The 25,177-nt window shown below is 37.0% G+C and overlaps 1 protein-coding gene across 1 annotated transcript in view; it reads left to right on the top strand.

The window, feature by feature from the left end:
• SMC3 (structural maintenance of chromosomes 3) overlaps positions 1 to 25,177 on the top strand; it is a 50,473-nt gene that overhangs the window by 10,733 nt on the left and 14,563 nt on the right. The window contains exons 3-17 of the mRNA XM_032793523.2: positions 1,282 to 1,320; positions 2,208 to 2,275; positions 2,966 to 3,037; positions 3,220 to 3,299; positions 6,739 to 6,817; positions 8,490 to 8,607; positions 12,295 to 12,470; positions 12,690 to 12,770; positions 14,627 to 14,791; positions 15,416 to 15,537; positions 16,205 to 16,418; positions 21,608 to 21,711; positions 21,970 to 22,069; positions 22,790 to 22,950; positions 23,965 to 24,106. Coding sequence (XP_032649414.1) covers positions 1,282 to 1,320; positions 2,208 to 2,275; positions 2,966 to 3,037; positions 3,220 to 3,299; positions 6,739 to 6,817; positions 8,490 to 8,607; positions 12,295 to 12,470; positions 12,690 to 12,770; positions 14,627 to 14,791; positions 15,416 to 15,537; positions 16,205 to 16,418; positions 21,608 to 21,711; positions 21,970 to 22,069; positions 22,790 to 22,950; positions 23,965 to 24,106 — 1,721 coding nt within the window. The remainder of the gene's footprint in view (positions 1 to 1,281; positions 1,321 to 2,207; positions 2,276 to 2,965; positions 3,038 to 3,219; positions 3,300 to 6,738; positions 6,818 to 8,489; positions 8,608 to 12,294; positions 12,471 to 12,689; positions 12,771 to 14,626; positions 14,792 to 15,415; positions 15,538 to 16,204; positions 16,419 to 21,607; positions 21,712 to 21,969; positions 22,070 to 22,789; positions 22,951 to 23,964; positions 24,107 to 25,177) is intronic.

Genomic DNA, 25,177 nt, shown 5'->3' with positions numbered 1-25,177 from the left:
TCCAGTTTGTACCCATTCGTCCTCGTGCCTACATTAGTACTAAACTTAAATAATTCCTCTCCCTCCCTAACGTTAATCCCCCTGATATATTTATATAGAGCAAATATATCCAAGTAAAACTTCCAAAGTGCATTTGTCCCTTTGTGTTGAGTTATAAATATGAATTGGTTTTCATTTCCCTTTGTTGCTGTTTTAAATAGGAGGAATATTTAGTCCTTTCAGAGTTGTGTGTAGTTTTTCCCATCAGACTGCTCTAGCCCTCACTAACCCATCTTATTTAATTATTCAGTGATTCTAGTTGTTGAATGGAAAATGACTCTTAAGAATTTATTTTCTTAAAGGACTGAGTTTTTTTTCTTTAGTTGTCAGTGAATTTTCAGCCATGTAATAAAACTACAACATTAATTTTAAGTGTGGTCAAAAGAGGCTGTGTAACCAAACTGTAACTGTGGGTGAGAATGGAAGTGTATTGGCATAGTTGCGTGTAAAATGTCACTGTGCCTGCTCATGTCACATGCATCTTGAGTCTCACTTCAATGAATTTTTTTTTTAAAAAAATCATCCAGACAATGTTTGTTTTTAAAAGGAAAATGTAGTCTTACCATTATTTCTCTCTTAAAATATCATATCAATGTGATAGGACTATTCACAGGTGTTGATTTGATTATATGAAACTATTGTATGTGTATTGGTGTAAACCGTTGGCTTATACCAATAGTTTTGATACTTGAAATATAATTAAAGCTGTACTCTTCTTGCTGATGCATTCGTTTCTTTGCAGCTGACAAGCTGAGGACTTAGATATGTTGTGTGTGGGCTCAGTCTCAGCATACAGACATAAATCTACTCTTGTAAAATATGAGGGATTTAAACTGAGGGATCTAAGAAATGGATCCAGGGTTAAAACCGATGTAACCTGGCCAAAAGTTAGTAGTAAAAATACAGAGAATGATGATGATAATCAGGATTGATTTACTCTCATAACTGTTTTTGGTATAAAATGCTCTTTCATAGATTTTGTAGGATCACAGTAATGTCTCTGTTGTGGGGCAGGAGGGAACTGGGGCTAGGTGCCATTCTATCTTGTTCAGGTAATGACTCCCTGATCCATCCTGCTAAAAGGTGGTTTGATTCCTAGAAGGTTGTATTTTGTCTAGATCTACTAAAGTTGGATTCTTACATTCATTGCCAAAGTTTAATGTATTGCCATACCACTTACTTTATTTAAATTCCCGAAAACATCTGAATTTATAACTTTTTTTTGTTACCTTTCATGTTTAGTGGGAAGAAATGGATCTGGGAAAAGTAACTTTTTCTATGGTACGTATTACTGTTGCTACATGTAACAACTAAATGACTGTGAGTGAAAAACCATATACTTTTTTCCCCCAGTTTTATATTATGCGCTTATTTAATATTCAGTTTCCCTTTTGTGTGTCTTTTACATTGCAAAAGGGGGGCAGGGGTGGGGAAATCTTTAAAAATAGGAAGATGGGGAAAATCAGGCAAGTGTAGTACCAGCGACTTTCTTTAACACCTTTAACTGAGTAAATTCTAAGTTGTCTGTGTCATATAAAAACAAACCTAAAATACTCTGGTGTAAGCTCAGGTAGCTCTTCTGTGAGTTTTTGGAAGTTGTGATGCTTCCCCATTGTGCTTTTATCATTTTTGACTGTAACTTGTGGGACTAGCAATATAGTGTAGATTGCTTACTATCACTTACGCTGTCTTGAGGCTATATCTACATGTGGCTTTTTTGGAAATATTTATCACCTTTTCTAACACCAGTGTTGCTTGACTGATAGCAGCTGTGGTGGTAGTGTTAGTATATACAAAGCTCCAAGTGCTTCTTGGATTTTTAAGCACTGTGTATTCTAAACCTGCTCTAAGCAGGTCTACGTGACATGGTACAAATCCTGGTGGCTCTCAGATACTTGTTTACATTACTATTATTTCAGCAGTTCATTGCTCTAGGGTTGGCAGCAATGGAACATTTTTCAGAGCAAGGCCAAATAGACAAGGCCAAATGACAGGACCCAAGAACAGTTTATTTTAAAAAATGACACTGATTTAATGCTTGCATATTACTCATAATATATGAACTAAAGCAGGATACAATTTGGTTATAAAGGAACATACTGAGTACTCCTCTTAAAAGGAAGAACAGACCTTTTGTACTACTACTTTTTTTCCCCTTTTTATTACAGCAATTCAGTTTGTCCTCAGTGATGAGTTTAGTCATCTTCGCCCAGAGCAGAGACTGGCTTTGTTACATGTAAGTGAAAATACTTTAAAACAAAACAAAATGATGTAATATGTGTTAAAGTATTATGTTGTTGTAAAGTAGGCAACTCACTGAAATGCAAATACTTAAAAACAGCTGTTGTTGAAAGTGTGCATAGCAACTTTTCCTCTCTGCCTCCTGGCAAAAGTTATTTTGCTTTAAATTACATAATTTGTCTTTTTGTAACATGGCAAGGGAACCACTAATTTCCTAAATAAGTAGTACAAAATTCTCGTATACTTTTCAGTGTTTAATAGAGAATGTTCTTTTCAGTTTATACACCTAACTGTTTCCTAATACAGTCAGTCAAGAAAGTTGCAATGCTACAAATTACCAATGTTGTTTGTATTTGATTTTTAAAAAAAAATAGTTGGAGTACCATATCTTCAACCTCATTAAATGTCTACAACAGTGCAGCAGAAAACTGGATATGATACTCTTTTGGTACACAATTATGCATCTTACATAATTCCTGCACTGTAGACAGAGGACACAATGTACATACGACCTTTTGAGTTATATGCTTCTCAAGCTTTATTTTCAGAAATGTAAATTTGAAAATTTTCAAGTATGTGTATATAAATACTTTGGAGTCTTTGAGAAATCAAGAAAAGTATACATTTTAAAAGTCAGTTTAAAGAGGGAGTAATATAACCAAAATAAATATCTTTTTTTCTTTAGGAAGGCACAGGTCCTCGTGTTATTTCAGCATTTGTGGAAATTATTTTTGACAACTCAGACAACAGGTTACCAGTAAGTTTTAAAAACATTTCTAGAAAACACATCTTCTCATTAGAATACCTTTTTAGTTATCCGAATCTTCATTAAAGCAATTCTCTTTTTGTTCAGTCTTAGTGGAAAATACTGTAAATACTGTGGGTTAATCATAAATGACTGTCACAGGTAGTTAAATTTGCCCTTTTTGTTTTCTTAAGATTGATAAAGAGGAAGTTTCGCTTCGCAGAGTTATTGGAGCCAAAAAGGACCAATATTTCTTAGACAAGAAAATGGTGACGTAGGTACTCCTTTTCCTCCCCAAAATGAACTGAATATACAATATTGTAAAGTGTGGTGGGATCATTCAGAATGTGTATTTGTTTATACCTTTAGACTGAATTAATTTATCACATATGAGTTCCTTTGCCAGCAATATTTAATACCGATAGTCAGCTAATAAATCTTTATTTTTAGTCCGTATGTAATATCTGAACTGTGAATAGGTTGAACTTGATATCCATTTAATTTTATAAAAGAAAACTTCTGTGTATTTCCAAAAGTCACCATTCTTTTTTTCAAATACTGAATTGATGTTTATTTTGAAATTTAAATATTTACCATTTGTACAGTTTGAATGTGAGGAAGCCATTTCCTGCATGGCAAGTTAGGAGTCTCATTCTACAAATATTTACTTCAAGAATAATTCTTACCAGTAGGCCTGGTCAGTGGGATTAGCCCTAGTAGGAAGTTCACTATTCCTGCCAGTGCTTGTATGTTGAGGCTGAAGGACAGGAAGGGAATATCTGTTAGATTCAATGGAAGGAACAATACTTCTCTATTTTTAAATTGGAATTTGTTTTGAAATAACTTTTTTTAGTATGCCAGTTCTTTCTTTAACTATTTTTTTTTTTCTTCCTAGGCACATGGCGTTCAGTAGTTTTAAGCTACATATAACTAGCATACCTCAAACTTCCACAAAGTAGTTCTGTCTTCTTTCCCCTCCCATCTCCTCAAAGGCAGAGTTCTCTGCATTAGCACCAAACTGCACTGACTTCTGTTCGACACAACTATCTTGTGAAGTTAGTGGAATTGTACAGGTTGTAAATAGCACAGAATTTCATTCCCAGTCCTCTGATCCCAACCACTTATGCACTTAAAACCTTCTCCTATCCTCTTTTGCCACCAGGAATGTACAGCTGCCAACAGATAGGCATATTTGGTATGATTGGTGGCGATGTGGAGCACCTTGGCTGGGGTCTCAGATTGTGCTCTCAAACTCCTGTACATGATCTGTGTACGAAGAAAATAGTTATTGAAAAAACAAATCTTTATGAAGTGATAAGAATATTTCAAAACAGACTCCATCTTGCACACAAACAGCAATACTCTCTTCCGCCTATTGAATCCAGTAGAGAGATTTTATGGGAGTGGATGTGTGTTGTCGTAAACAGATAGCTAAGGGTTAAGGTTTCTTTTACCTGTGAAGGGTTAACAAAGGGAACCAAACACCTGACAAGAGGACCAATCAGGAAACCGGATTTTTCAAAGCTTAAGGGAGGGAATTTGTGGGTGTTTCTTGGTCTTGGGTCTTTGTCTGTTCTGTGCTTTCTCGCTATGAGAGGATCTTTTCCGTTCCTTCTATATCTTCCTGTTTCCCAGTTGAAAGTACAGAGGTAGCAAAATATAGGTCTTTTAAAGTGTTTTGCTGTTTCTGCATCTTGTATCTGGCTGGATATGGAATCTGTTGTGTATTTGGCTAAGTACTTTAATTGTATTGTTTTTGGATAAGGCTGTTTTACCCTTTCTATTGTTTATTCATTTTCTATAAGTTGAAAACCCTGTATTTTACCATCTAGGTTAAGAGACTGTTTATTCATTCTTTCTTTCTTTTTTTATTGAAAAGTTTTCTTTTAAGACCTGTTTGATTTTTTGTTTCTAGTTGACCCACCAGATGAAATTGGTGGCAAGAAGAAAACAGGGGTAGGGGGGGAAAGACTGTCTCTATGTTTACTCTCTAGTGTCCCCAGGGCAGGAAGAAGCTACGGGGAAGAGAGAGAAATCTTTTCTGTTTCCTGTGTCTTTGGTTTGTCTCTTGTGGAAGAGAGGAAGACATGCTTCTTGGTATTGGTGATTGTAAAGAGGTTGCATCGAGTAAACTCTCAAGGTTAGGCCCAGAGAGGAATATTCTGGTAGGAGAGGTGGTGGGGATGGTTTATTTCCCTTTGTGGTAAGACTCAGGGCTTCTGAGTCTTGGGGTCCCCCAGAGAAGGTTTTGGGAGACCAGAGAGGGAGCCAAGCCCTGGAAATCACTTGGCTGGTGGCAGCGATATCAGATCTAAGCTGGTAATTAAGCTTAGAGGGTTCATGCTAACTTCTCAGTTTATGAACGCTAAGGTTCAAATATGAGTAGGAAGCTATGACGTGTGTATACACACTTTTTTCATGGAAGGTTAAATGATAAATCACTTGAGTTATTTCCTTTATCTGAATTCAGCTTCCCCAATTGGTGTTACAGGAATTGAAGGCTGTCAAGTTTAGGGGCCATTCTTATCACTTGTATACTTTAAAAGTTTTTCTAAATCTTTTTTTTTACACTTAAAAGATGAATTTGAGTGCTCCTAAAAGTGAGAATTGATATTACTAACTTGACGCAGTTATAGCGGGGGCACTGTGTATTTTTTCTAATTTGCTTTGCCAGTACTAAGTTCTCATCAGCTATTCCAGGCATCTCTTTCTCTTGACTGGACACTTCGAATCTTGCTGGATTAATGGAACAAGGGATTATGTGAATAAATAGGGTCTAGAAAAGACTGCTTTCACTTCTGACTACCAGAATTTGACTCTTAACCTCAGTGTTGAAAGATCAGTGAGTTAAGCCACATTAATGCATTAGCAGTAACAAATCCTTTTTTAAACTTGGCTTAGAGAAAAGAAAATCTTGTTTCTCTTGTTTGTTTTATTGTTTAGGCATGAAGACAAAGTTGCCCAACAAAGCCAGAACTAGTACCTCTCTTATTCTTAGTACGTCTTTGTTTAAATTGCCTGGTAAAACTGGTAGATTCCTCTTTACCAAATTTAGAAGAAACTAAGTGTAAAATTCTAATATTGTGAGCGATATTGGCGTATGATACTTTATTTTAAAATACCTATGTTAAACTAAACTATGGCTTTACAAATTTTCTGACAACTTACTTCTTCTCAGTGTGGCTAACACTTGCTGATGTCTCTGCTCTTGCAAATGGTCATACTTCCATATCACTTCCTCTGGGTGTTTAGTAGTCATCAGCTGAGCTAACTGATTATTGGATAGCATGAATGCTGTTGCATTAATTATATAATCCTCAGCAACTTGCTTATAATCACTGCAAGTGAGGAGAAAAGAAGCAAAATCTTGTGCTAAATTCCAAATAATTCTTTGGGGCGTCAGTTTCTCTGTTACCTGTACTAGCCGCTGTTGGTGTGAGGTGCCTTTCTTAGTTGTAATCTCTTTTCAGCCCCATATGTCTTGCTTAGTTTCTTTCTGTTTTTATTTTCTCATTTATTGTTTATCACTTTAGGTTTTAGTACATGATTAGATAGTATCATATACAGAAACTTCTTTGAAGAGATACCGTAATGGAGAGCATGTACCACCTGCTGTATTCATATGTGTAGGTTTAGTACTGCTTTGCTGAATTTGTTTGTCATATGTTGTTTTTTTAAAAGTATACTTACTATTTGAGAAATATTATTTACAGGAAAAATGATGTGATGAACCTTCTTGAAAGTGCTGGGTTTTCTCGCAGTAATCCCTACTATATTGTCAAACAAGGAAAGGTAAGAGTGGTTATCAAAAAGCAGAATTAATCACTCATTTATTAAGACAGTTCAGACTTTTTGGAGGACTACAATTTAACTTAATTATTGCAAATGAATAATTAGGCCATCTTTTTACTTTTAAACAATATAGAAATGACTAGTTCTTCTTGTGCACTCTTATTTTGCAAATGACTCCTCAAGGTACGGCTCCTTTATATAGAAATAAAGTCATAATTAGAAAGAAAAGTAATTCTGTATTCCTCCATCATTCTGATTAGCAGCACCTATTTTATAAGTGTTCCTGCATATAATGTTGCTGTAATCTACCAGCTTTATTTAAGTACAGAGAAAACTCAATCATAACATGTGCATCAGTGTAGCTTTCAAAATCCTTGACTTCCAAGAAGTGCCCTGAAAATAATTAGAACCATTTTTTGTTTGTACTTCTATACATTATATTTTCCAGTTCAGAAAGTTTTGGAAACTTGTTTTATAGAATTGTCAGTATTGAACCTGTTTGACTTTCATTGTGGGGCAAGACATATTTAATATCCTGTCTAACGGCTGAATCTGCCAACTGTCTATAGTCATGATTTTGACTTCATAATCCTAAAAATAGTCTCTTGACCAATTACTGAAAAACTCGTTTTATCTCCAAGTACTTCACTGATGAGAAAAACTGGAAAAATAAGAGCAATATCAATAATTCCCGTTTAACAACACAGGATATGTTTTTACTATAAAACTGAATTTGCCAAATTGAGGAACAAATAAAAAACTTCAGTTGGAAAGTAACTCTGTGCTAGTGCAGCAGTCAGCCCACATGGATCCTATCGCAGGTTAAAAGTCAAAGTAAATACACTAGTCTTCATGCTCTGTATGAATTGAAAACATTTATCTACAAGCATACCATAAAGATACAGCAATTAAAATTCTTATGAAGAGTGGTGAAAATTCTAGTGAACAATAGTGAACCTGACACAGTATTAATTACTTAAAGTCCATACACAGTTTCAGTAATGTTAGAGAGCCATGTGCTGGTGGTATGAAACATGACTGCAATGTGAGCTGAGGGTTGTTTTTGTTTTTTTTGTTTGACATAATTCGTTGAAGTACATGCCCTTCTGGAGATAGGGAAAGTATGAGGTGGTTTTTCTGCAGCGGAATATTAATGCTTATAGTTGAGTTTCTGTGAAAATCAGTTAAGCTGATATATTTTCTCCCTTTGAAGTCCAAGAAATACTAACTTATATTGGGTTTCAGTAAAGTCTGTTAGCATTTGAAAATCAATAAAAATGAATTACAAGCAGAATCATATAAGTATACAACTTACTGTCTCTTAAAAAGTAATTGATGTCTCAAAAGGAGGAAAATAGGGTAAATTAGAATTTCTAATCTTACTGAAAAAAACCAGTCCTGAAGAATTGTATCCCTAAGCAAGGACATATCAGAAATTGGCAGGGTGGGTTTTCAGCTGAATGTTTCATACTAGCCTGATTTTAAGCATATTATACCTGACTGGAAAGTTACAGGTCTGTTGATAAACAAAGTGAGAATTAATGAACTTTTGCTGTAATTAAACAATTATCAGAGACATGCCCTGTACTAGATCTCTTATGTGATGTTGATCATTATAAGGAACATGATGTTCAAAATGTAATCTTATAACTTTGTTTTCTTGAATTCATAGATCAACCAGATGGCAACAGCTCCTGACTCTCAAAGATTGAAGTTGTTAAGAGAAGTAGCTGGTACTAGAGTGTATGATGAGCGCAAAGAAGAAAGTATTTCCTTAATGAAAGAAACGGGTAAAAATAATTATCTTTATCCCCTGCTTCTTTTATATAAGGAATGTCCTGGTTCATGCCACAGTAGTTGCACTAATTTCAAGGGTTTATAACTTGTTAAAATTAATTCTTTGATTTTATTTGTAAATGTTTAATAAATTTAATAATTTAAATTATTTTACATTTTTTTCTTTCACTTCAAAGATTCCCAAAGGGCGTCACAAACTCTGTAGAACATCTACACATGTAACCTACTGCTAGGTTGCAGGTAGCAGTTAACCAGTACACAGCGTTCTGTACCAAAGCAGTGGGAGGGGAAATTTTTATCCACTGGCACTGCTAAAATAAATAACATTAAAAAAAAATAAAAATAAAACTTGGGTTATGATGCTTACAAACTTAAAGCCAGAAAATTCAAAATTAGGGCCAGAGCATCATATATTCTTCAGCTATGAAATTTGCTCTTGGCTCCAGAGTCAATTTTCACTTTTTAAAAGTTACATTTCTAGCCCTTATTTGTGGACATAACTTGAACATGCAACTGGCATTGATGTCTTCCTGAGTCTGCAGGAATCCTGGAACTATAGTTCTAACTTTTGTGAACTTTCCTGTTCATTTCAGTCGGGGACCTGTGGACTCCACAAATGCAGAATTTGACACTTTTTTCCAAGATGCCACAGAAATCAAATTATTTTTACAGTGGAATTCACTCTTGCTATAAACAGACTTCCAGTGTTTGGTTCTATCTTCTTGCCCTAGATGGTCCAGTCTGCAGCTGTCTCTTGTTCGCTAGCTCTCTCCATGAGTGGAAGTTACTTGGATTACTGGGTGTTCTCCCTGCATTATTCCATGGAGCCAGAATTAGGGCCTAATCTTTACTTAAGGAGTGGGGGAGCTAGACGTGCAGGCTGGCATGCTGAACTGCCTGAAAAGCAGAACAGCTGAGGTCCAGGAGCCAAATCTGTGGAAATGGCTCCTAGTTGATCCCTTCTCTGGTATACATAGGGAGGGGGGAAGTGTTCTGAGATTTTGGCTGCCTGGACCATATCAGAGTATTCAAGGCCTGGGAACTGGAGCTAGGTTGCGTGATGAGCATTATGCCAAAAAAAAAACAACAAAAAAAACCCTGAAATGATTGACTGCTTTTACAGCAGGGATGACTTCAACTGTGAGCCATAGTTGTTTGCATTTCTGGTGGGGAGTGGCAAGAGAATAGATCAGTGTTGCAGCTGGATTTAGCTGTGGTTGTCATGGAATTTGGTCTCATTATGCTGGGGAGTACCTGGCCACTGGTTACACTTCCAGTTCATGTTCTGATGCCTTTCTCTCATTCTCCCTCTCATCTCCCTACCTTGCCCATTTTCTTATACAGGTTGAACCTCTCTAACCTGGCACTCCCTAGTCCAGCAACATCTGTGGTCCGGCATAGGTGCCGACTCCATGGGTGCTCTGGGACTGAAGCACCCATGGGGAAAAATTAGTGGGTGCGGAGCCTCCACCGCGGCCAAGCTCCCCGCTTCCCCCATGCTTACCAACACCAACTCCTCCTCCTCCCTCCCAGCGCTTCCAGAGTGCCGCAAATAGCTGATTCATGACATTCAAGCTCTGGGAGGAAGGGGGAGGACCTGGGGCTGGCATCGGAGTCCCCTGGCAGGGTACCAAAGGGGGGCCACGCTGGGCTTAAAGCCTGGGGGTGCTGTAGCACCCCCTACATCTCTACTTTCCACGCCTGTGGAGACTTGCTGGCACTCTGCATTGACCTCCCGTGGTTCGGCAAATTCTCTGGTTCGGCACCAGTTAGGTCCTGAGGGTGCCAGACTAGAGGTTCAACGTGTACATCCAAAACAAACAAAACGCTGACAATCCAGGAATCCTCAAGGGACTAACAGCTCTATCTCCAAATTGTCTGGCCTTTGTCTTTCATGATCTTCTTGTTGACTAAATGTAATTTTTTTTTTTTAACTTACAAAAACCTTTTGATATAAATAGAATTATCATTTATTTTTCAGACGTATCAAAAATCGCCATGCATTGAACATGACTTATGGTATCAATTTGTATTAGAATTTAACACCAAAGTCAATTTAAACACAACCATCTTTATGTCATCCAAAATAGTACCTGCCCAGTACTTTTGATGTATGTTGCTAATTTGTCGATGACAAGAGTGCCTTTAGAAAGCACAAATCTGTGCAATCATACAGTCCTACAGAGGCAAAAATACTGATCTAGTTTGTTGAAAATTCCTGACTTTCTTTAAAGCTTTTGAAAGTTGATTGGCTCATTTATGCAATTTAGTTGTATTTATACCAGGCTTAAAAAAACTGTGTATTAAATAATAGACTCTTCAGTGCAGCTTGATGTTCATTCAGGAAAGCCTGTAAAACATTCTGTTTAACAGCATATTGACATGATTATTCAAAGTCCTCATCAACTGCTCAAGAACTGTTTGAGAAATGATGGTTATGTATTTAATCAATTTCCCATGAAAATTTTGTTTGCATAATTTGCATACTCTCCTGCCTCTTTCAGGAGCTGTTACTTTCTATTAGTGTAGACTAGTTTGCTGAAGCCCATTGCCCTCTGTATCTCCAAAATATTCTTTATTGTAGTAAATTTTATCTGTATTCTAGCTTCTGTAGAAGTGGATAGATTTTTTTTCCCTTTGGTGCTGGTGTTTAATGGATTGAGCCACAAGTTGCACGCCAGCTCCCTTTTCTAGACATGGATGTGATGATGCCTTCTGTGATCTACTTTAGCTTCATTGGAATGAATCTTGTATCTTGGACATTGTAGCTCAACTGTGTTGTGGCATGCATTAATATTCCGGCACCCACTTTTCTTCTTCTTTTTAGCGATTTGTTTAAATTAGTGGTTTTATTTTGCTCCACACAACGGGTAGTATAAAAGGCGCTGAACCTGTTGACTCTTGGGAGTCTGTAGTCTTTGTTACCTAAAAGACACACCCACTTGCCTTGCACTGACACACTTCTCCACCCCAGTATGGTCCTTATGCCAGAGTTTGTGAGGAGGTCCCCAGAAGGCAGCCCGCGACTGTATTTTACAGTTTCTGCACTGGTGAAATTGTCCCCCAGCTAGATCCAGGGCTCCTAGCGTCCCTTTACATCACTGCATTCCCTTTACTTTATGGAAGAGGATGTCTGTGGTTTGTGTCTTTTGACTGAACTTTCATTTGAAATATAATTATCTTTTGTTAGATTTCTGGATTGTGAACTTGTAGAACACACATTTGAATTGACTTAAATTACCTTGTACTTATGAGACATGGAATTTACATTAGACTCAGTTAGAGCTCAGACCTAGAGTGCAGTAGCTTCATAAATAGAGCTTTCAATTTTTTATATTTGATTCCTGAAAATACCCTCATATAATATTTTTGGCAAAGTCCAGCAATGACTTCATTCTGTTACGTGTGTGCTCAGAACAGTTGCCTATTAACTATCCCCTACTGAGAAACAGAACTAGAGTTGGAATAGCATGAGCCTTGGAAGATGGGAATTTTTGGAAAGAGGATGTGTCTGAAAGTTAATTCCAGACCTAGATCTTCATTTCAGTCAATCTGTTTTTTCAAATCAAAAGCTTTGCTTGTGAGTCAAAGATAAGAGAATGATGTAAAAAGAAAAACAAGTATTCTGACTATTATAATAATTTAGTTGCTATCTTTGTCTTGCTTCTCATTTTCTAAAGAGGGTAAACGAGAGAAAATCAATGAGTTGTTGAAGTACATTGAAGAGCGATTACATACCCTGGAAGAGGAGAAAGAAGAGCTAGCTCAGTATCAGAAGTGGGATAAAATGAGGAGAGCATTAGAATACACCATTTATAACCAGGAACTCAATGAAACACGTGCTAAACTTGATGAGGTAAAACTTCTTGTTACCCTTCATTACATATTTCCTTTGTTACGGACACTTAATATTTAAACTTACATAGTTTGGTATGGACATTTGCTTATCCTAAAGAGAATAGTTAAATTGTGAAATTTTTATGCCTATTAATGTACTGAATTAACATTTTCTTTCTGAATCATTGAGTGATAAAAAAAAGGAACTTATTAATTAAGCAATATTATTTCTGTACAGCTTTCTGCCAAACGAGAGACAAGTGGAGAGAAATCCAGGCAGCTGAGAGATGCACAACAAGATGCTAGAGATAAAATGGAGGTAAAATCTAGAAGCAGTGTACTAAAATGAGCATTGACTATATGTAGTCTAATTTCTTTGAAAAGTCTTTTGGGTCACTTTGTGTGAGAACACTTCAGTCTGATGTCTCAAATCTGAGTGAATTTAAACACAGACTTTGGCGTTAATTGATTATTTAATACCAATCAAAGGAAAATGGATCCTGTCAAACCAATTTACGCTGTGTGTGTGTGTGTGTGCACACACCTCAACATATATATATATATATATATACACACACACCTCTACCCTGATATAATGCAACCCAATATAACACGAATTTGGATATAAAGTGGTAAAGCAATGCTGCGGGGGGCTGCACGCTCCAGCGGATCAAAGCAAGTTCAATATAACGCAATTTCACCTATAATGCGGTAAGATTTGTTTTGGCTCCCGAGGGCAGCGTTATATCGGGGTAGAGGTGTATAATACATTTTATGAGATCACAGGTTTGATTTATAAAGGTAGTAGTGTTGATCTAATATTTTTAGACTTCTGTGAGGCATTAGAACAACAGAAAATTAACATGGCACACAGTAAATGGATTGAAAACTGGCTAACTGATAGGTCTCAAAATGTAGTTGTAAATGCGGGATCATCATTGAGTGAGTGTGTTTCTAGTAGGGACCCTCGGAGATTGTTTTTGGCCTTATGTTGTTTAACATTTTTATTAATGACCTGGAAGAAAACAATCATAACTTGTAACGTTTATAAACAACTCAAAGGTTGAGGAGTGGTAAATAATGGACAGGTCAGTGGTACAGACTGATCTGCGTTGCTTGGTAAGCTGGTCCAAGACAAATAAAATGCCTAAATGCAAATATATACATCTAGGAGCAAAGAATGTAGGCCATACTTACAGGATGAGGGACTCTATCTTGGGAATCAGGAACCTGGAAAAGATTTACAGTTCGTGGTGCTTTATCAGTTGAATGTGAGCACCCAATGCAACGCTGTAGTCAAAAGAGCTAATGTGATCCTTGCATTCATGAACAGGGGAATCTCGAATTGGAGTAGAATGGTTATTTTACATCTGTATTTGGTGCTGTTGTGACCACTGCTGGAAGATTATGTCCAGTTCTGGTGTCCACAGCTCAAGAAGAATAGTGATAAACTGGAGCGGGTTCAGAGAAGAGCCATGAGAACGATTAAAGGATTAGAAATCATGCCTTTATAGTGATAGACTCAAAGAATTCAGCTACCTAGCTTAACATAGAGATGGTTAAGGGATGAGTTGTTCAATCTTACAGGTATCTACATGGGGAACAAATATTTAATAATAATCTCTTCAGGGGAGAAAGGTATAACCCAATTTAATAGATGGAAGTTGAAGCTATGCAAATTCAGACTGAAAATTAGGTGTACATTTTTAACACAGGGTCATTAGCATTGGAACAGTTTACAGAATCTCGTAGTGGATTCTCTATCAATGACCATTTATAAATCAAGGCTGGATAGTTAAAAAGATGTACTCTAATTCAATAGGAATTATTTTGAGAGAGTTCTATGGCTTGTATTTTACAGGAGGTCAGCCTAGATGATCACAACAGACTCCTCTGGCCTAGGAATCTGTTACCCTATGGGTGTTCCTAAATTTTAAAGCAAGTTAAACAATCCAACTTATTTTTAAGGTTAATTTTCAAGATTTTTGGATTTCATATTGTGGTGACTAATTTTCTTTTCTTCTCATATTCTTCACATTCTCTGTAATCTTAATGGTTAAATAATGAAGCTGTCTTGTGCTAATTCCCTTAATGGGTACTGAAATATGGATTAGATCAAGCTGATAGAAGGTTTGTGTGTTTAATAACATATATTACATACTTCTGTTTCTGTAGGATATTGAACGACAAGTTCGAGAACTGAAAACAAAGATTTCAGCGATGAAAGAGGAGAAGGAACAACTCAGTGCTGAGAGACAAGAGCAGATTAAGCAGAGGACCAAATTAGAACTTAAAGCTAAGGATTTGCAAGACGAACTAGCTGGCAACAGTGAACAAAGGGTGAGAAACAGCTGCAAGAATAAAATGTACAAATTCAGTGTTGTGTATGGATCACATTTTTGGCTATAACTTATGCGTGTAGTAGCAGTACTAAGGTATTATGACACCTACTAATAGATGTAAGATTTAATTGCGCTGCAAGAACTTCACAACAATACGAGAGTTCTGTGCCCTGAAGTGTGTAACACGCTTTTGAGTGCTGTAAAACAATAATAATAGATCAATTTATTTCTTTCTGCCCCCATATTGTAAAATAAACTAGCTGTAGCTGTTGTCCTCATCTTTTTCAATCATACGGTAAATACTAAAGGGAGGATGTTGTGAATCATCTGAAAGAAGATTATTCAGTATAGCAGCACTAAGTACAACTGTTTGACCTGTACAGATGTTTGTTACCCTCCTAGTGTAGCTGCACCTTCTCAAACCTTGCTGATTCAAGGTTGCTCCTGAACCTACCTCTGTCATGTGTCAAAGCAGCGTAGTGTCAGATAAGCAGTGGAGTCCATCTAGCATTTTTACAAATATTAAAATATGTTCCAGAAATGCCCTACTATGTTCACTAATGATTCAACAAAGTTGATCTACTAAGTTACTGATATTAAATATTATTTCTTTTACTTTTAGAAAAGACTGTTAAAGGAGAGACAAAAGCTTCTTGAGAAAATTGAGGAGAAGCAGAAAGAACTTGCTGAAACAGAGCCCAAATTCAACAGTGTAAAAGAAAAAGAAGAGCGAGGAATTGCTAGGTCTGTGGCTCACCATACAAGGAATTAAACCATTTTAGAATGAGCAAGGAATAATGCCAAAGCAATATATAAAGAAAATTGTATATACATTACAACTGTTAAAAAGTGGGAGAATGCATTTGAATGTTTGTTTATTTACAAAGAAATGCCCCTTTCACCAACAAATTAAAAAAATAAAATAAAATGAAAAGCGCACACATTTGGTGCTTATGTGTGTGTTTGAAGATAATTGTAGTTTCTCAAGAACCTTATTAGAAAGCTTTGTTACAAGAATCAGTGTTGTACTAGTGAACAAGGAGGCATCAGAGACGTTTCCCTGCTGAAGAAACAAAGGAAGTGAGGATCTTTTGCTTATTAGAAATAGGCAAACTTGATAAGTGAAAAGGAACTTGTTTTCAAGCTTTAAAAAAGCAACCCATGGAGAATAAATGAAAATTCAAAACAGAAGTAAATTGGTGCCTCTTAATTGCTTTGCTCATTTTAGCATTCTCTGAGATGATTGCATAATAGTGCAAAAAAAAAATTCAAATTGTCGTTTGACCATTGTTAACGATTTAAAATGAATTTGATAGCACTTTGTTCTTGAAGATCTTCTGAATAAAATCTTAAAATGAAATATGTTTGACACATTATAAAGAAACTTTTTTTTCCCCCCTCTCTTATCTAGACTAGCACAAGCTACCCAGGAAAGAACAGATCTTTATGCAAAACAAGGCCGAGGAAGCCAGTTTACTTCCAAAGAAGAAAGGGATAAGTGGATTAAAAAGGAACTGAAGTCTCTAGATCAGGCAATCAATGACAAAAAACGACAGATTGCAGCAATACACAAAGATTTAGAAGATACAGAAGCTAATAAAGAGAAGAATCTGGAGCAATACAGTGTAAGGAGTTCTGAGTTGTTACTGCAGAGATATTTTGAGAGAAAAGGCTAAACCAGTGGCGGGTAACCTGCAGCTTTCGGGCCGCATGCGGCCCATCAGGGTAATCTGATTTGTGGGCCGTGAGACTTTTTGCTGACATTGACTGTCCACAGGCATCACCCCCTGCAGCTCCCAGTGGCCACGATTCTCTGTTCCTGACCAATGGGAGTTGTTGCGACCAGTACGTCCCTGCAGCCCCTTCGCCTGCAGGCACTATTTCTCACAGCTCCTGTTGGCTGGGAACAGAGAACCATGGCCGCTGGGAGCTGAGGGGGGCGGTGCCTGTGGATGGTCAGTGTCAGCAAAATGTCTTGCGGCCCACAATCAGATTACCCTGATGGCCACAAGTTGCCCACCACTGGGCTAAACTCTGTGTCCATAATTGGATTTGTTTCAATGAATGAGTTTTATTTTTATTTAAAATCTAAAGGACGAGAGGATCTTGTTGTGTCCTGCACTATTATAAATGTTTGCATGCTAACACTAATTTTAGAGTCCTGTTCTCAAATATTTTTCTTCAGCACCATATATTTCTTTTTTCCTAATTTTGTAGGAAGACCGAAATTAGCTAGACAGCATTCAGCAACATCCTCTAAAACAGCATGCCTGTGTATTATTGTTTCTGTCAGTTAACAACATTCATGGGTAGTTTTATCCAAAATTTTTCTTAAGTCTTAGAAACATTACTGTTTAATTTTTATTTAAAACAAAAACACTATTTCTTCAAACGTATCTTGCATGGATTTTGCATTTGGCTTGAGAGAGTGTTCCTTTGGACCCTGTTAGATAATTGTACAAGTCTTAATATAGGCTAAGCACTTTGCATGCAATAGGAATCAGTTTCCATCTGCACAAAAGAGAAGAGGGAGTTTCTTATGTTTTAATGAATGTGCACTTTGTTACTCAAAACATCTGCTTCCAAAATCTTCTGTGTGATGCTGTATGCTTTAGGGAAGGGTAAGAATTGGGAGAACACCGAATCCTAATGCCTAAGAGAACTACTGGTGCGCAAGCAGTTTCCTTAAACTCTGTCAAGTACTTAGAGCTGCTATAGTATTAAAGGAAAAGGTCTTTAGAAAAAAATAAGAAATTATCTCTGTTATGGAGTCTGATCATTCACTTCACTAAAACTCTGGTGTAAGACATGTAGAGGAGGATCAAACTTAAATAAAGAATGTGGGGTATTTATGCAGTGGATACATTTTCATAGAATCATAGGACTGGAAGGGACTCGAAGTCATCTAGTCCAGTCCAGTCCCCTGCACTCCTGGCAGGACTAAATATTGACTAGACCATCCCTGACGGGTGTTAATCTACCCTTCTCTTAAATCTCCAGTGATGGAGATTCCATAATCTCCCTGAGCAATTTATTACAGTGCTTAACCATTCAGGCAGTTAGGAAGTTTTTCCCTAATATCCAACCTACACTGCCCTTGCTGCAATTTAAGCCCATTGCTTCTTGTCTATTCTCAGAGGTTAAGGAGAACAATTTTTCACCCTCCTCCTTGTAATAATCTTTTATGTACTTGAAAACTGTTATCATGTTCCCCCTCAGTCTTCTCTTCTCCAGACTAAACAAACCCAATTTTTTCAATCTTCCCTCATAGGTCATGTTTTTAGACCTTGAATCATTTTTTTTGCTCTTCTCTGGACTTTCTCCAATTTGTCCACATCTTTCCTGAAATGTGGTGCCTAGAACTGTACAGAATGCTACTGCTGAGGCCTAATCAGCATGGAGTAGAGTGGAACAACTACTTCTCATGTCTTGCTTACAACATTCCAGCTAATACATCCCAAAATGATGTTCGCTTTTTTTGCAACCATGTTACACTATTGACTCACATTTAGCTTGTGATCCACTATGTCCCTACGTCTCTTTCCGCAGTACTCCTTCCTAGGCAATCATTTCCCATTTTGTATGTATGCAACTGATTGTTCCTTCCTAAGTGGAGTACTTTGCATTTGTCTTTATTGAATTTCATCCTGTTTACTTCAGATCATTTCTCCTATTTCTCCAGATCATTTTGAATTTTAATCCTATCCTCCAAAGCACTTGCAATTATGAGGAAAACCTTTTTACTGTGATGTTGCCAACGACACTCTGCATACATTATCAACTTTGTGGATATTATTTATGAAAATAAATTCTTAACTTCCACATTGGGGCTTTAAAGCTTCTGTGAATATTTTTGTTTTTTGTCTGGTGTAACTTTAGTCTTTGAGGCCTGTTTCGTCACTTTGTTCCTCTTTTCCTATGGCCTTTAGTAATGCATGCTTTACTGTTTTCAGTTTAAAGCTAAATATCAGTTGTCACTCTCAACCTTGTGAGCTTTATTAGATTTTCGTTTTTATGTCTCTCTTGAATTGTAATTGGTCTTGCACAGATTTAAGCCCAACAGCCTTATAAGGGTGTGCCTATTTAATATGTACCACTTATAAATTACCTGTACTCTGATATGCAAAGGGAAACTAGTTTCTACCTACTTCAAAACAAGGATTTCTTTTTAGACCTGACTTTTTACACATACACCTAACGTTTTTGTTCAGTACTAAATCAATCTGCCTGAAGTTTCACATGTGGTAGGTTAAGGTATAATTTTCCTCGAAAACTTTACAAGGCATTTGAAACACAGGCTCAAAAATTAGGTGATTTTTTGCTTCACCCACATCTTTTAAATACCTGGGATAGGAGCAAAATATAGTCATATTCCTTATTCGGTGTGTTAGTGTCCTATGGGGTTTTAGCCTCTCTAGAAGGGTGTCCAGAGGAATCATTACTTTACCTTTCTTTGCACCAACCACAGACGCTCTGGCCAGCCATACAACGGAGTATACTCTACACCTTTTTGTGGGGAGCAGTGCTTCTAAATGCTCCGCCTGGGGCACTGCATAAGAATATAAGAATGGCCATACTGGGTCAGACTAATGGTCCATCTAGCCCAATATCCTGTCTTCTGACAGTGGCCAGTGCCAGATGCTTTGGAAGGAATGTACAGAACAGGGTCATCATCAAGTGATCTATCCACTGTTGTCCAGTGCCAGCTTCTGGCAGTCAGAGGTTTGAGGACACTGAGAGCATGGGGTTGCATCCCTGAGCACCTTGGCTAATAGCCATTGATGGACCTATCCTCTCATGTGCTTATCTAATTATTTTTTGGACCCAGTTATACTTTTGACTTTCACAACATCCCTGGCAATGAGTTCCACAGGTTGACTATGAATGGCATGAAGTAATTCCTTATGTTTTGTTGTCTATTAATGTAATTGTGTGACCCCCTGCTTCTTGTTATGTGATGAAGCAAATAATACTTTCCCCTCTATATACCATTTGTGATTTTATAGATATTTATCATGTCTCCTCCCCGCCCCCCATTATCTCCCTTTTAAATTGAACAGTACCAGTCTTTTGAATCTCTTCTCAGATCCTCTAATCTTTTTTGTTGCCTTTCTTTGTACTTTTTCCAGTTCTAATATATCTTTTTGAGATAGGGTGACCAGAAGTGCACACAGTATTCAAGGTTTGGGCATTTATATTGGGTACCATGCATTTATATAGTGACGTTATATTTTCTCTTATCTTAAGATGAAATATTTGATCCTTGATCTTTACCCCAGGGCTACGAGTGCTGTAGCTAAAAGCCGCAGCAGAACATATGTTGAGCAGAATATTGGTCTGCCCTTTGCTGTTATCCAGTTGAGATATCTTGCATATTTTCCAAAGGTTCAGCCAGACTGCGAAGTATTAATTAAGGGATAAGGAATGTTCCTGATTATGGATGGGAGAATTGACAGCAGCTTTGATAGCCAGCACATGCTGGCTGTTTTGTTGGAGCCTTTAATCAAGGTTGAATGGTAGCCTGTTGTGATGTCGATTTTTCCAGACTGTTTAACACTCCCTGTGTGTCAGGCAAAGCCATAGAAATGAAGAATCAGTTCTAACCAGTTAGGTGGCTGTGCAGGGAGTATGCCTACGGCTAATGCCATTATGCTTGATGTGCTGACAGATGCAGCCCTTAAAATTTCTGTTGCGTAATAAATCTACTGAACTTGGTGATACATGTGAAACCTGATCAAATTTATGAACAAAGTCACACTGAGGAAGAAAGTGTTCTGCCAGTGTAAACCATATTTTGGAAGAGAGCCATGCTACTCAAGCAATTCTCTGTAGTTGGTTGAGTGAGAGAAATGGCATACCACAATGGCTGTTTTTACTGGCAGAGTTCCTGCAATGAACAACTCTCAAGCCTCTTTTTTCTGGAAGTGAAAAGGATCTTGTCAGTGCTGAAGTGTGTGTGTGTGTGTGTGTGTGTGCGCACGCACGCAAAACAATACATACACAAATTCTTCTGACCAAGCTGAAATAATTGCCTGGCTTTTTTGTCACCTGGAGGTGTTTTGGAGAATTTGGTCTGAAGACTGGAAAACTGAACAATAAATTAAAAGATTTTAAGACTGCAGAAAATGGTAGTACTAACATTAAGAATCATAAAGTTATTACCTGTAAATTCCTAGCCATTGAGCTGCTGAAAGAATTGAAAGCTCTTGATTCCAGAGAATGGGGATAGAGGAACATCCACTAGCAGGTTCTCCAAATATGCTGCACTAGCAGAGTACCTGCAGCTAAGTGGTACCAATACTTGACTTTATTGGAGAACACGCTAGAAGCTTCATTCTAGCAAGAGTGGCGTGAAAGGCTAACATGCAGTATATTGTTGTCCAGCAATCTAAATGCTATTTAGCCTCAGAGGCTAATTATTTTTGTGTTGTAAAGGAACAAACTGCCAAGCAGATTGTAGTAATGGGTCTCTTTGATTCCACTTTATAGTGTAACTTATGATGGGTTTGAGTATTTCTGCCAATTCTCTGATCCTTTTAGTTCCGAAGGTGACTGGAATATCAGAATCAATAAAATAAATCTTGTTTTCTTCTTTGTCCTTCTTGCCTGGCTATTAGCAGCCAGTCACTTCATAGTTTCCATGCTGCTGCTGACCTCTAAAGATCTGTTTGTTCTTACAACTTTAGCAATTTTAGTGCAAATCATGGAAAAAGTTACAGGAATTAATTCTGAATTGTAATATAAGGATTTAAAGCTAGAATTGGATGACAGATGGATTTAAAACTAAAGTCTTTATTTTTTTTATGTGCATTAGAAATTGGACCAAGATCTTAATGAGGTTAAAGCTCGTGTCGAAGAACTGGACAGAAAGTATTATGAGGTGAAAAACAAAAAAGATGAACTACAGAGTGAAAGAAAGTTAGTAAATTCATTTAAAATTTGTTTTAATTATGTGTGAAATGTAAAGGATGCCAGCTGTGTAGTTGTTAACTTGGCATAACTACTTAAGTATTTTTAAGTACGGTCATGTCATGTGTTTGGAGGTTTAAACCTCTACATTTCAATTTTTAAAAAATTACTACTCTAGAAGGAAGTTAACCAAGTTTTACTTGCTAAGAATTTTCTGATAATCAAAGTGCTTAATAATGTTAACCTGGCTTTTGTCTTGTTTTGTAGTTATCTGTGGAGAGAGGAGAATGCTGAACAACAAGCTCTTGCTGCAAAACGAGAGGATTTGGAGAAGAAACAGCAACTTCTTAGAGCGGCTACAGGAAAAGTGAGATACTATGCATTTGTTAAAGTTACTAATTGATTATATGACATGAGGAAAGGTTTCATATCTTTTAAAGATAATTGCCACATCTTTAAGGGGAAAAAACAGTCTACAGCTGCAGATAATCATATCAGAACTTTTTCATAAGCCTTATTTTTCAAATACTTACAGCTCTCTGAAAAAGAATTCTTTTGGGCTGAAATACCTCCTATTTATTCTCAGCCTAAAGCCAGTTTTGGAGTGAGAAATTTTTTGCTGAAATTCAGTTTGAGTTTATCAAAGCATTGAAAACTGGTGGCTCTCAGACTCTCAAATTACCATGCCTCATTGGTTCCTTTATCCAAAGCAGGAACTTGCTGTCAGTGGCTGAGAGGGAACTTGTGATGACCTTAGAGTAGTCGGTGACGGCTCACGTGCACCATTCACATGGGTAGCCATTTGTTGTCTGCAGTCCTAACAAGAACTGGTCAGGGACTGTGGCCTTCATAAGGCCCAGTGGCTGACACTGAGCAGCTGAGAGGCAGATGGTGAATGACCCATGATCTCAATTAGAAATCACTAACAAACTTGAAATCCAAGCAATAAGCTTATAAATATTTTGTCAGTTTATATTTTAAACTGGCAAGACAAAGGACTAAAACTCTAGATTAGCATTATTTCTAGGTCACGTGATCCTTGAAGCCTAATACAAGTTATTCATTATATTTTTTTTTTTTATGACAGGCCATTCTAAATGGTATAGACAGCATAAACAAAGTCTTGGAGCACTTTCGCCGGAAAGGCATAAACCAACATGTTCTAAATGGTTACCATGGAATTGTGATGAATAATTTTGAGTGTGAGCCTGCTTTCTATACTTGTGTTGAAGTTACTGCAGGGAACAGGTAAATTATACTGTATTGAATTCTTCTTGAGTTTGAAAGGGTAAGAGGGACATGTTTGACTTCATGCATGTTGAAAGCCAGTTGCTGGCAAAAGCTTGCCATGGGAGGGTTTATTCTTTTGATGTATACATTGGGCCTGTTGTCAACTTTAGTTGCATGTATGTACAATAATCAAAATCACACCGTATCAAAAAGACACTGAAAAGAGCTTTTTACCCGACTAAAACTCACTACCCAAATTAAACCCTTCCTTCTCTCAACCTGTCCCCTTAGGAAGATCCCTGCTGTGTGTTCAAAAGATTAGTAGGCTTGGGCTGTATTGAGCAAAACTGTCAGAAGGAGAGCGAATTCCAGACTCGAGCTCTTCAGGAGTCCTTCCCATGGTCCATTATGTAAATATCTAGAGGGTATTTGCCCAAATAGCCTGTATATGTCAGGGTACTACAGAAATGATAGTCTGTAGGATACACAGGCCCCAAACCGTCGGGCTATCATTTGAATTAATTGGAAGCCAGTATAGCCTCTAGATTAGGAATTTGAGAGATGCTCCCAGAAAGTACACTAAGAAGAAAAGCAAACTGAATAGGCTTGCTCTTGCAGGGGTATGTGACAGGTATGCACAGCTGATGAGAAAAAGAGCAACATTTATTGGGCTTTCCCTGTGACCAACGCTAGTAAATTCTTGGGTGGCCTCATCTGGATGAAACTGAATAAGAGGTCTAATTATTAAAAAAAACAAACACAGGTCCTCCTCCCCCCTGTCCCAACTACTTAAACGGTGTTTCAGCAGATTTTAGTACGGTGTAAATTATCTTCCTAGTCTAAAAATTTCTGTGACCATTATTTTTTCCACTTGTATTTTCTAAGGTGTGGTAATGCCAAAAACTGTAGAGAGAATAAAACATGGTTTGGTTTTGTTTAGTGGTTCCTGGACACTTGAGTTTGGGGTAGAAAATGTCAATTATTTTGGCATAATAAAATCTTGGTGTTTTTTCTTTGGTCTGTTTAAATTAGGTTATTTTATCATATTGTGGATTCTGATGAGGTCAGTACAAAGATCTTAATGGAGTTTAATAAAATGAACCTTCCTGGGGAAGTAACTTTTCTGCCTCTCAACAAGCTGGATGTTAGAGATACTGCTTACCCTGAAACCAATGTGAGTCACTGTTTTGATACTTCTGTTTTTTCTTCCAGTAGATTACTTATAAGTTACGTGTTTATGTCACATAGATGCTATGTACTCTTGCTGCTACTACTTTATAATGCTATTTTCTTCAGGTTGGCCATGCCCAACTAAATTTTTTTTTCAGTATTGCACTTCTTCAAGAATCTCTAACACCTGGTAGAGTCAAAAAAGTAATATTAAACTTCATGCCTTTAAAAAGATACAGAGTTGAGAATGAAAGGAGGAATTTCATTGTTGTCTGAATAGAAATGGTAATTGTTATAAGAGCTGTCAAATGTACTGTCCTCAAGTTGGAAGGCAGCCTTTTTACAAGACCTGGGCAAGAGGATAATGTGACACAGCATAAGACAACCAAATTTATTATTTGAAACAAGTTGTGCTCCATTGCCACTATGAAAATTTTGTTAATACCATTATATATTTACTAATGAAAATATTATATACTTACAGTAAATATCTATTTGAATTCAAAATTGTAGGCTAGTTTAAAGAATATACTGATTTCCTACAGTAAAGTAGGTCAACTAGACTTTTTATGCATTCTATTTAATTTTGCATAAACAGTGAAACATAAATGATAGAAACAACCTGATTCTTCACACACGTTCTCTTTGGAAATATATTATGTATGTATGTTTCTGGTGGCACCCACAATATCTTATTCCCTATACAGAAGAAGTTAATTGACAGATACAGTAACAAAAATCATTTAAACTCACTCAGTTGCTACTTAGCACCTGATCCTGTTCCTGTTGAAATTACTGGCAGACCTGTCATTGCTCCAGTGAGAGTGAGATCAAACTTTAAATTGGTCCCTTCAGATTTTCATAACTATTTATGCCTAACTTGCATGTGCAGTATTTTTTGGTGTGTCTAAGAAATTGTAATAAGCTGACCCCCTAATTGATTGTGCAGCAGTTTAAAGAACACATGGTCATACACAGAGACAGTAATTTGTGTTCACAATCACAGGCATTTCTGTAAATTATGATGGCATGCACAGTTCTAAACAGACTTGTTTAATTAATTTTCAGTACATTG

Source organism: Chelonoidis abingdonii, unplaced genomic scaffold (assembly GCF_003597395.2).
Source record: "Chelonoidis abingdonii isolate Lonesome George unplaced genomic scaffold, CheloAbing_2.0 scaffold0027, whole genome shotgun sequence".
Taxonomy (NCBI): domain Eukaryota; kingdom Metazoa; phylum Chordata; order Testudines; family Testudinidae; genus Chelonoidis; species Chelonoidis abingdonii.
Note: the sequence above shows the minus strand (reverse complement) of the source record. Positions and strands in the feature narration are given on the sequence as shown.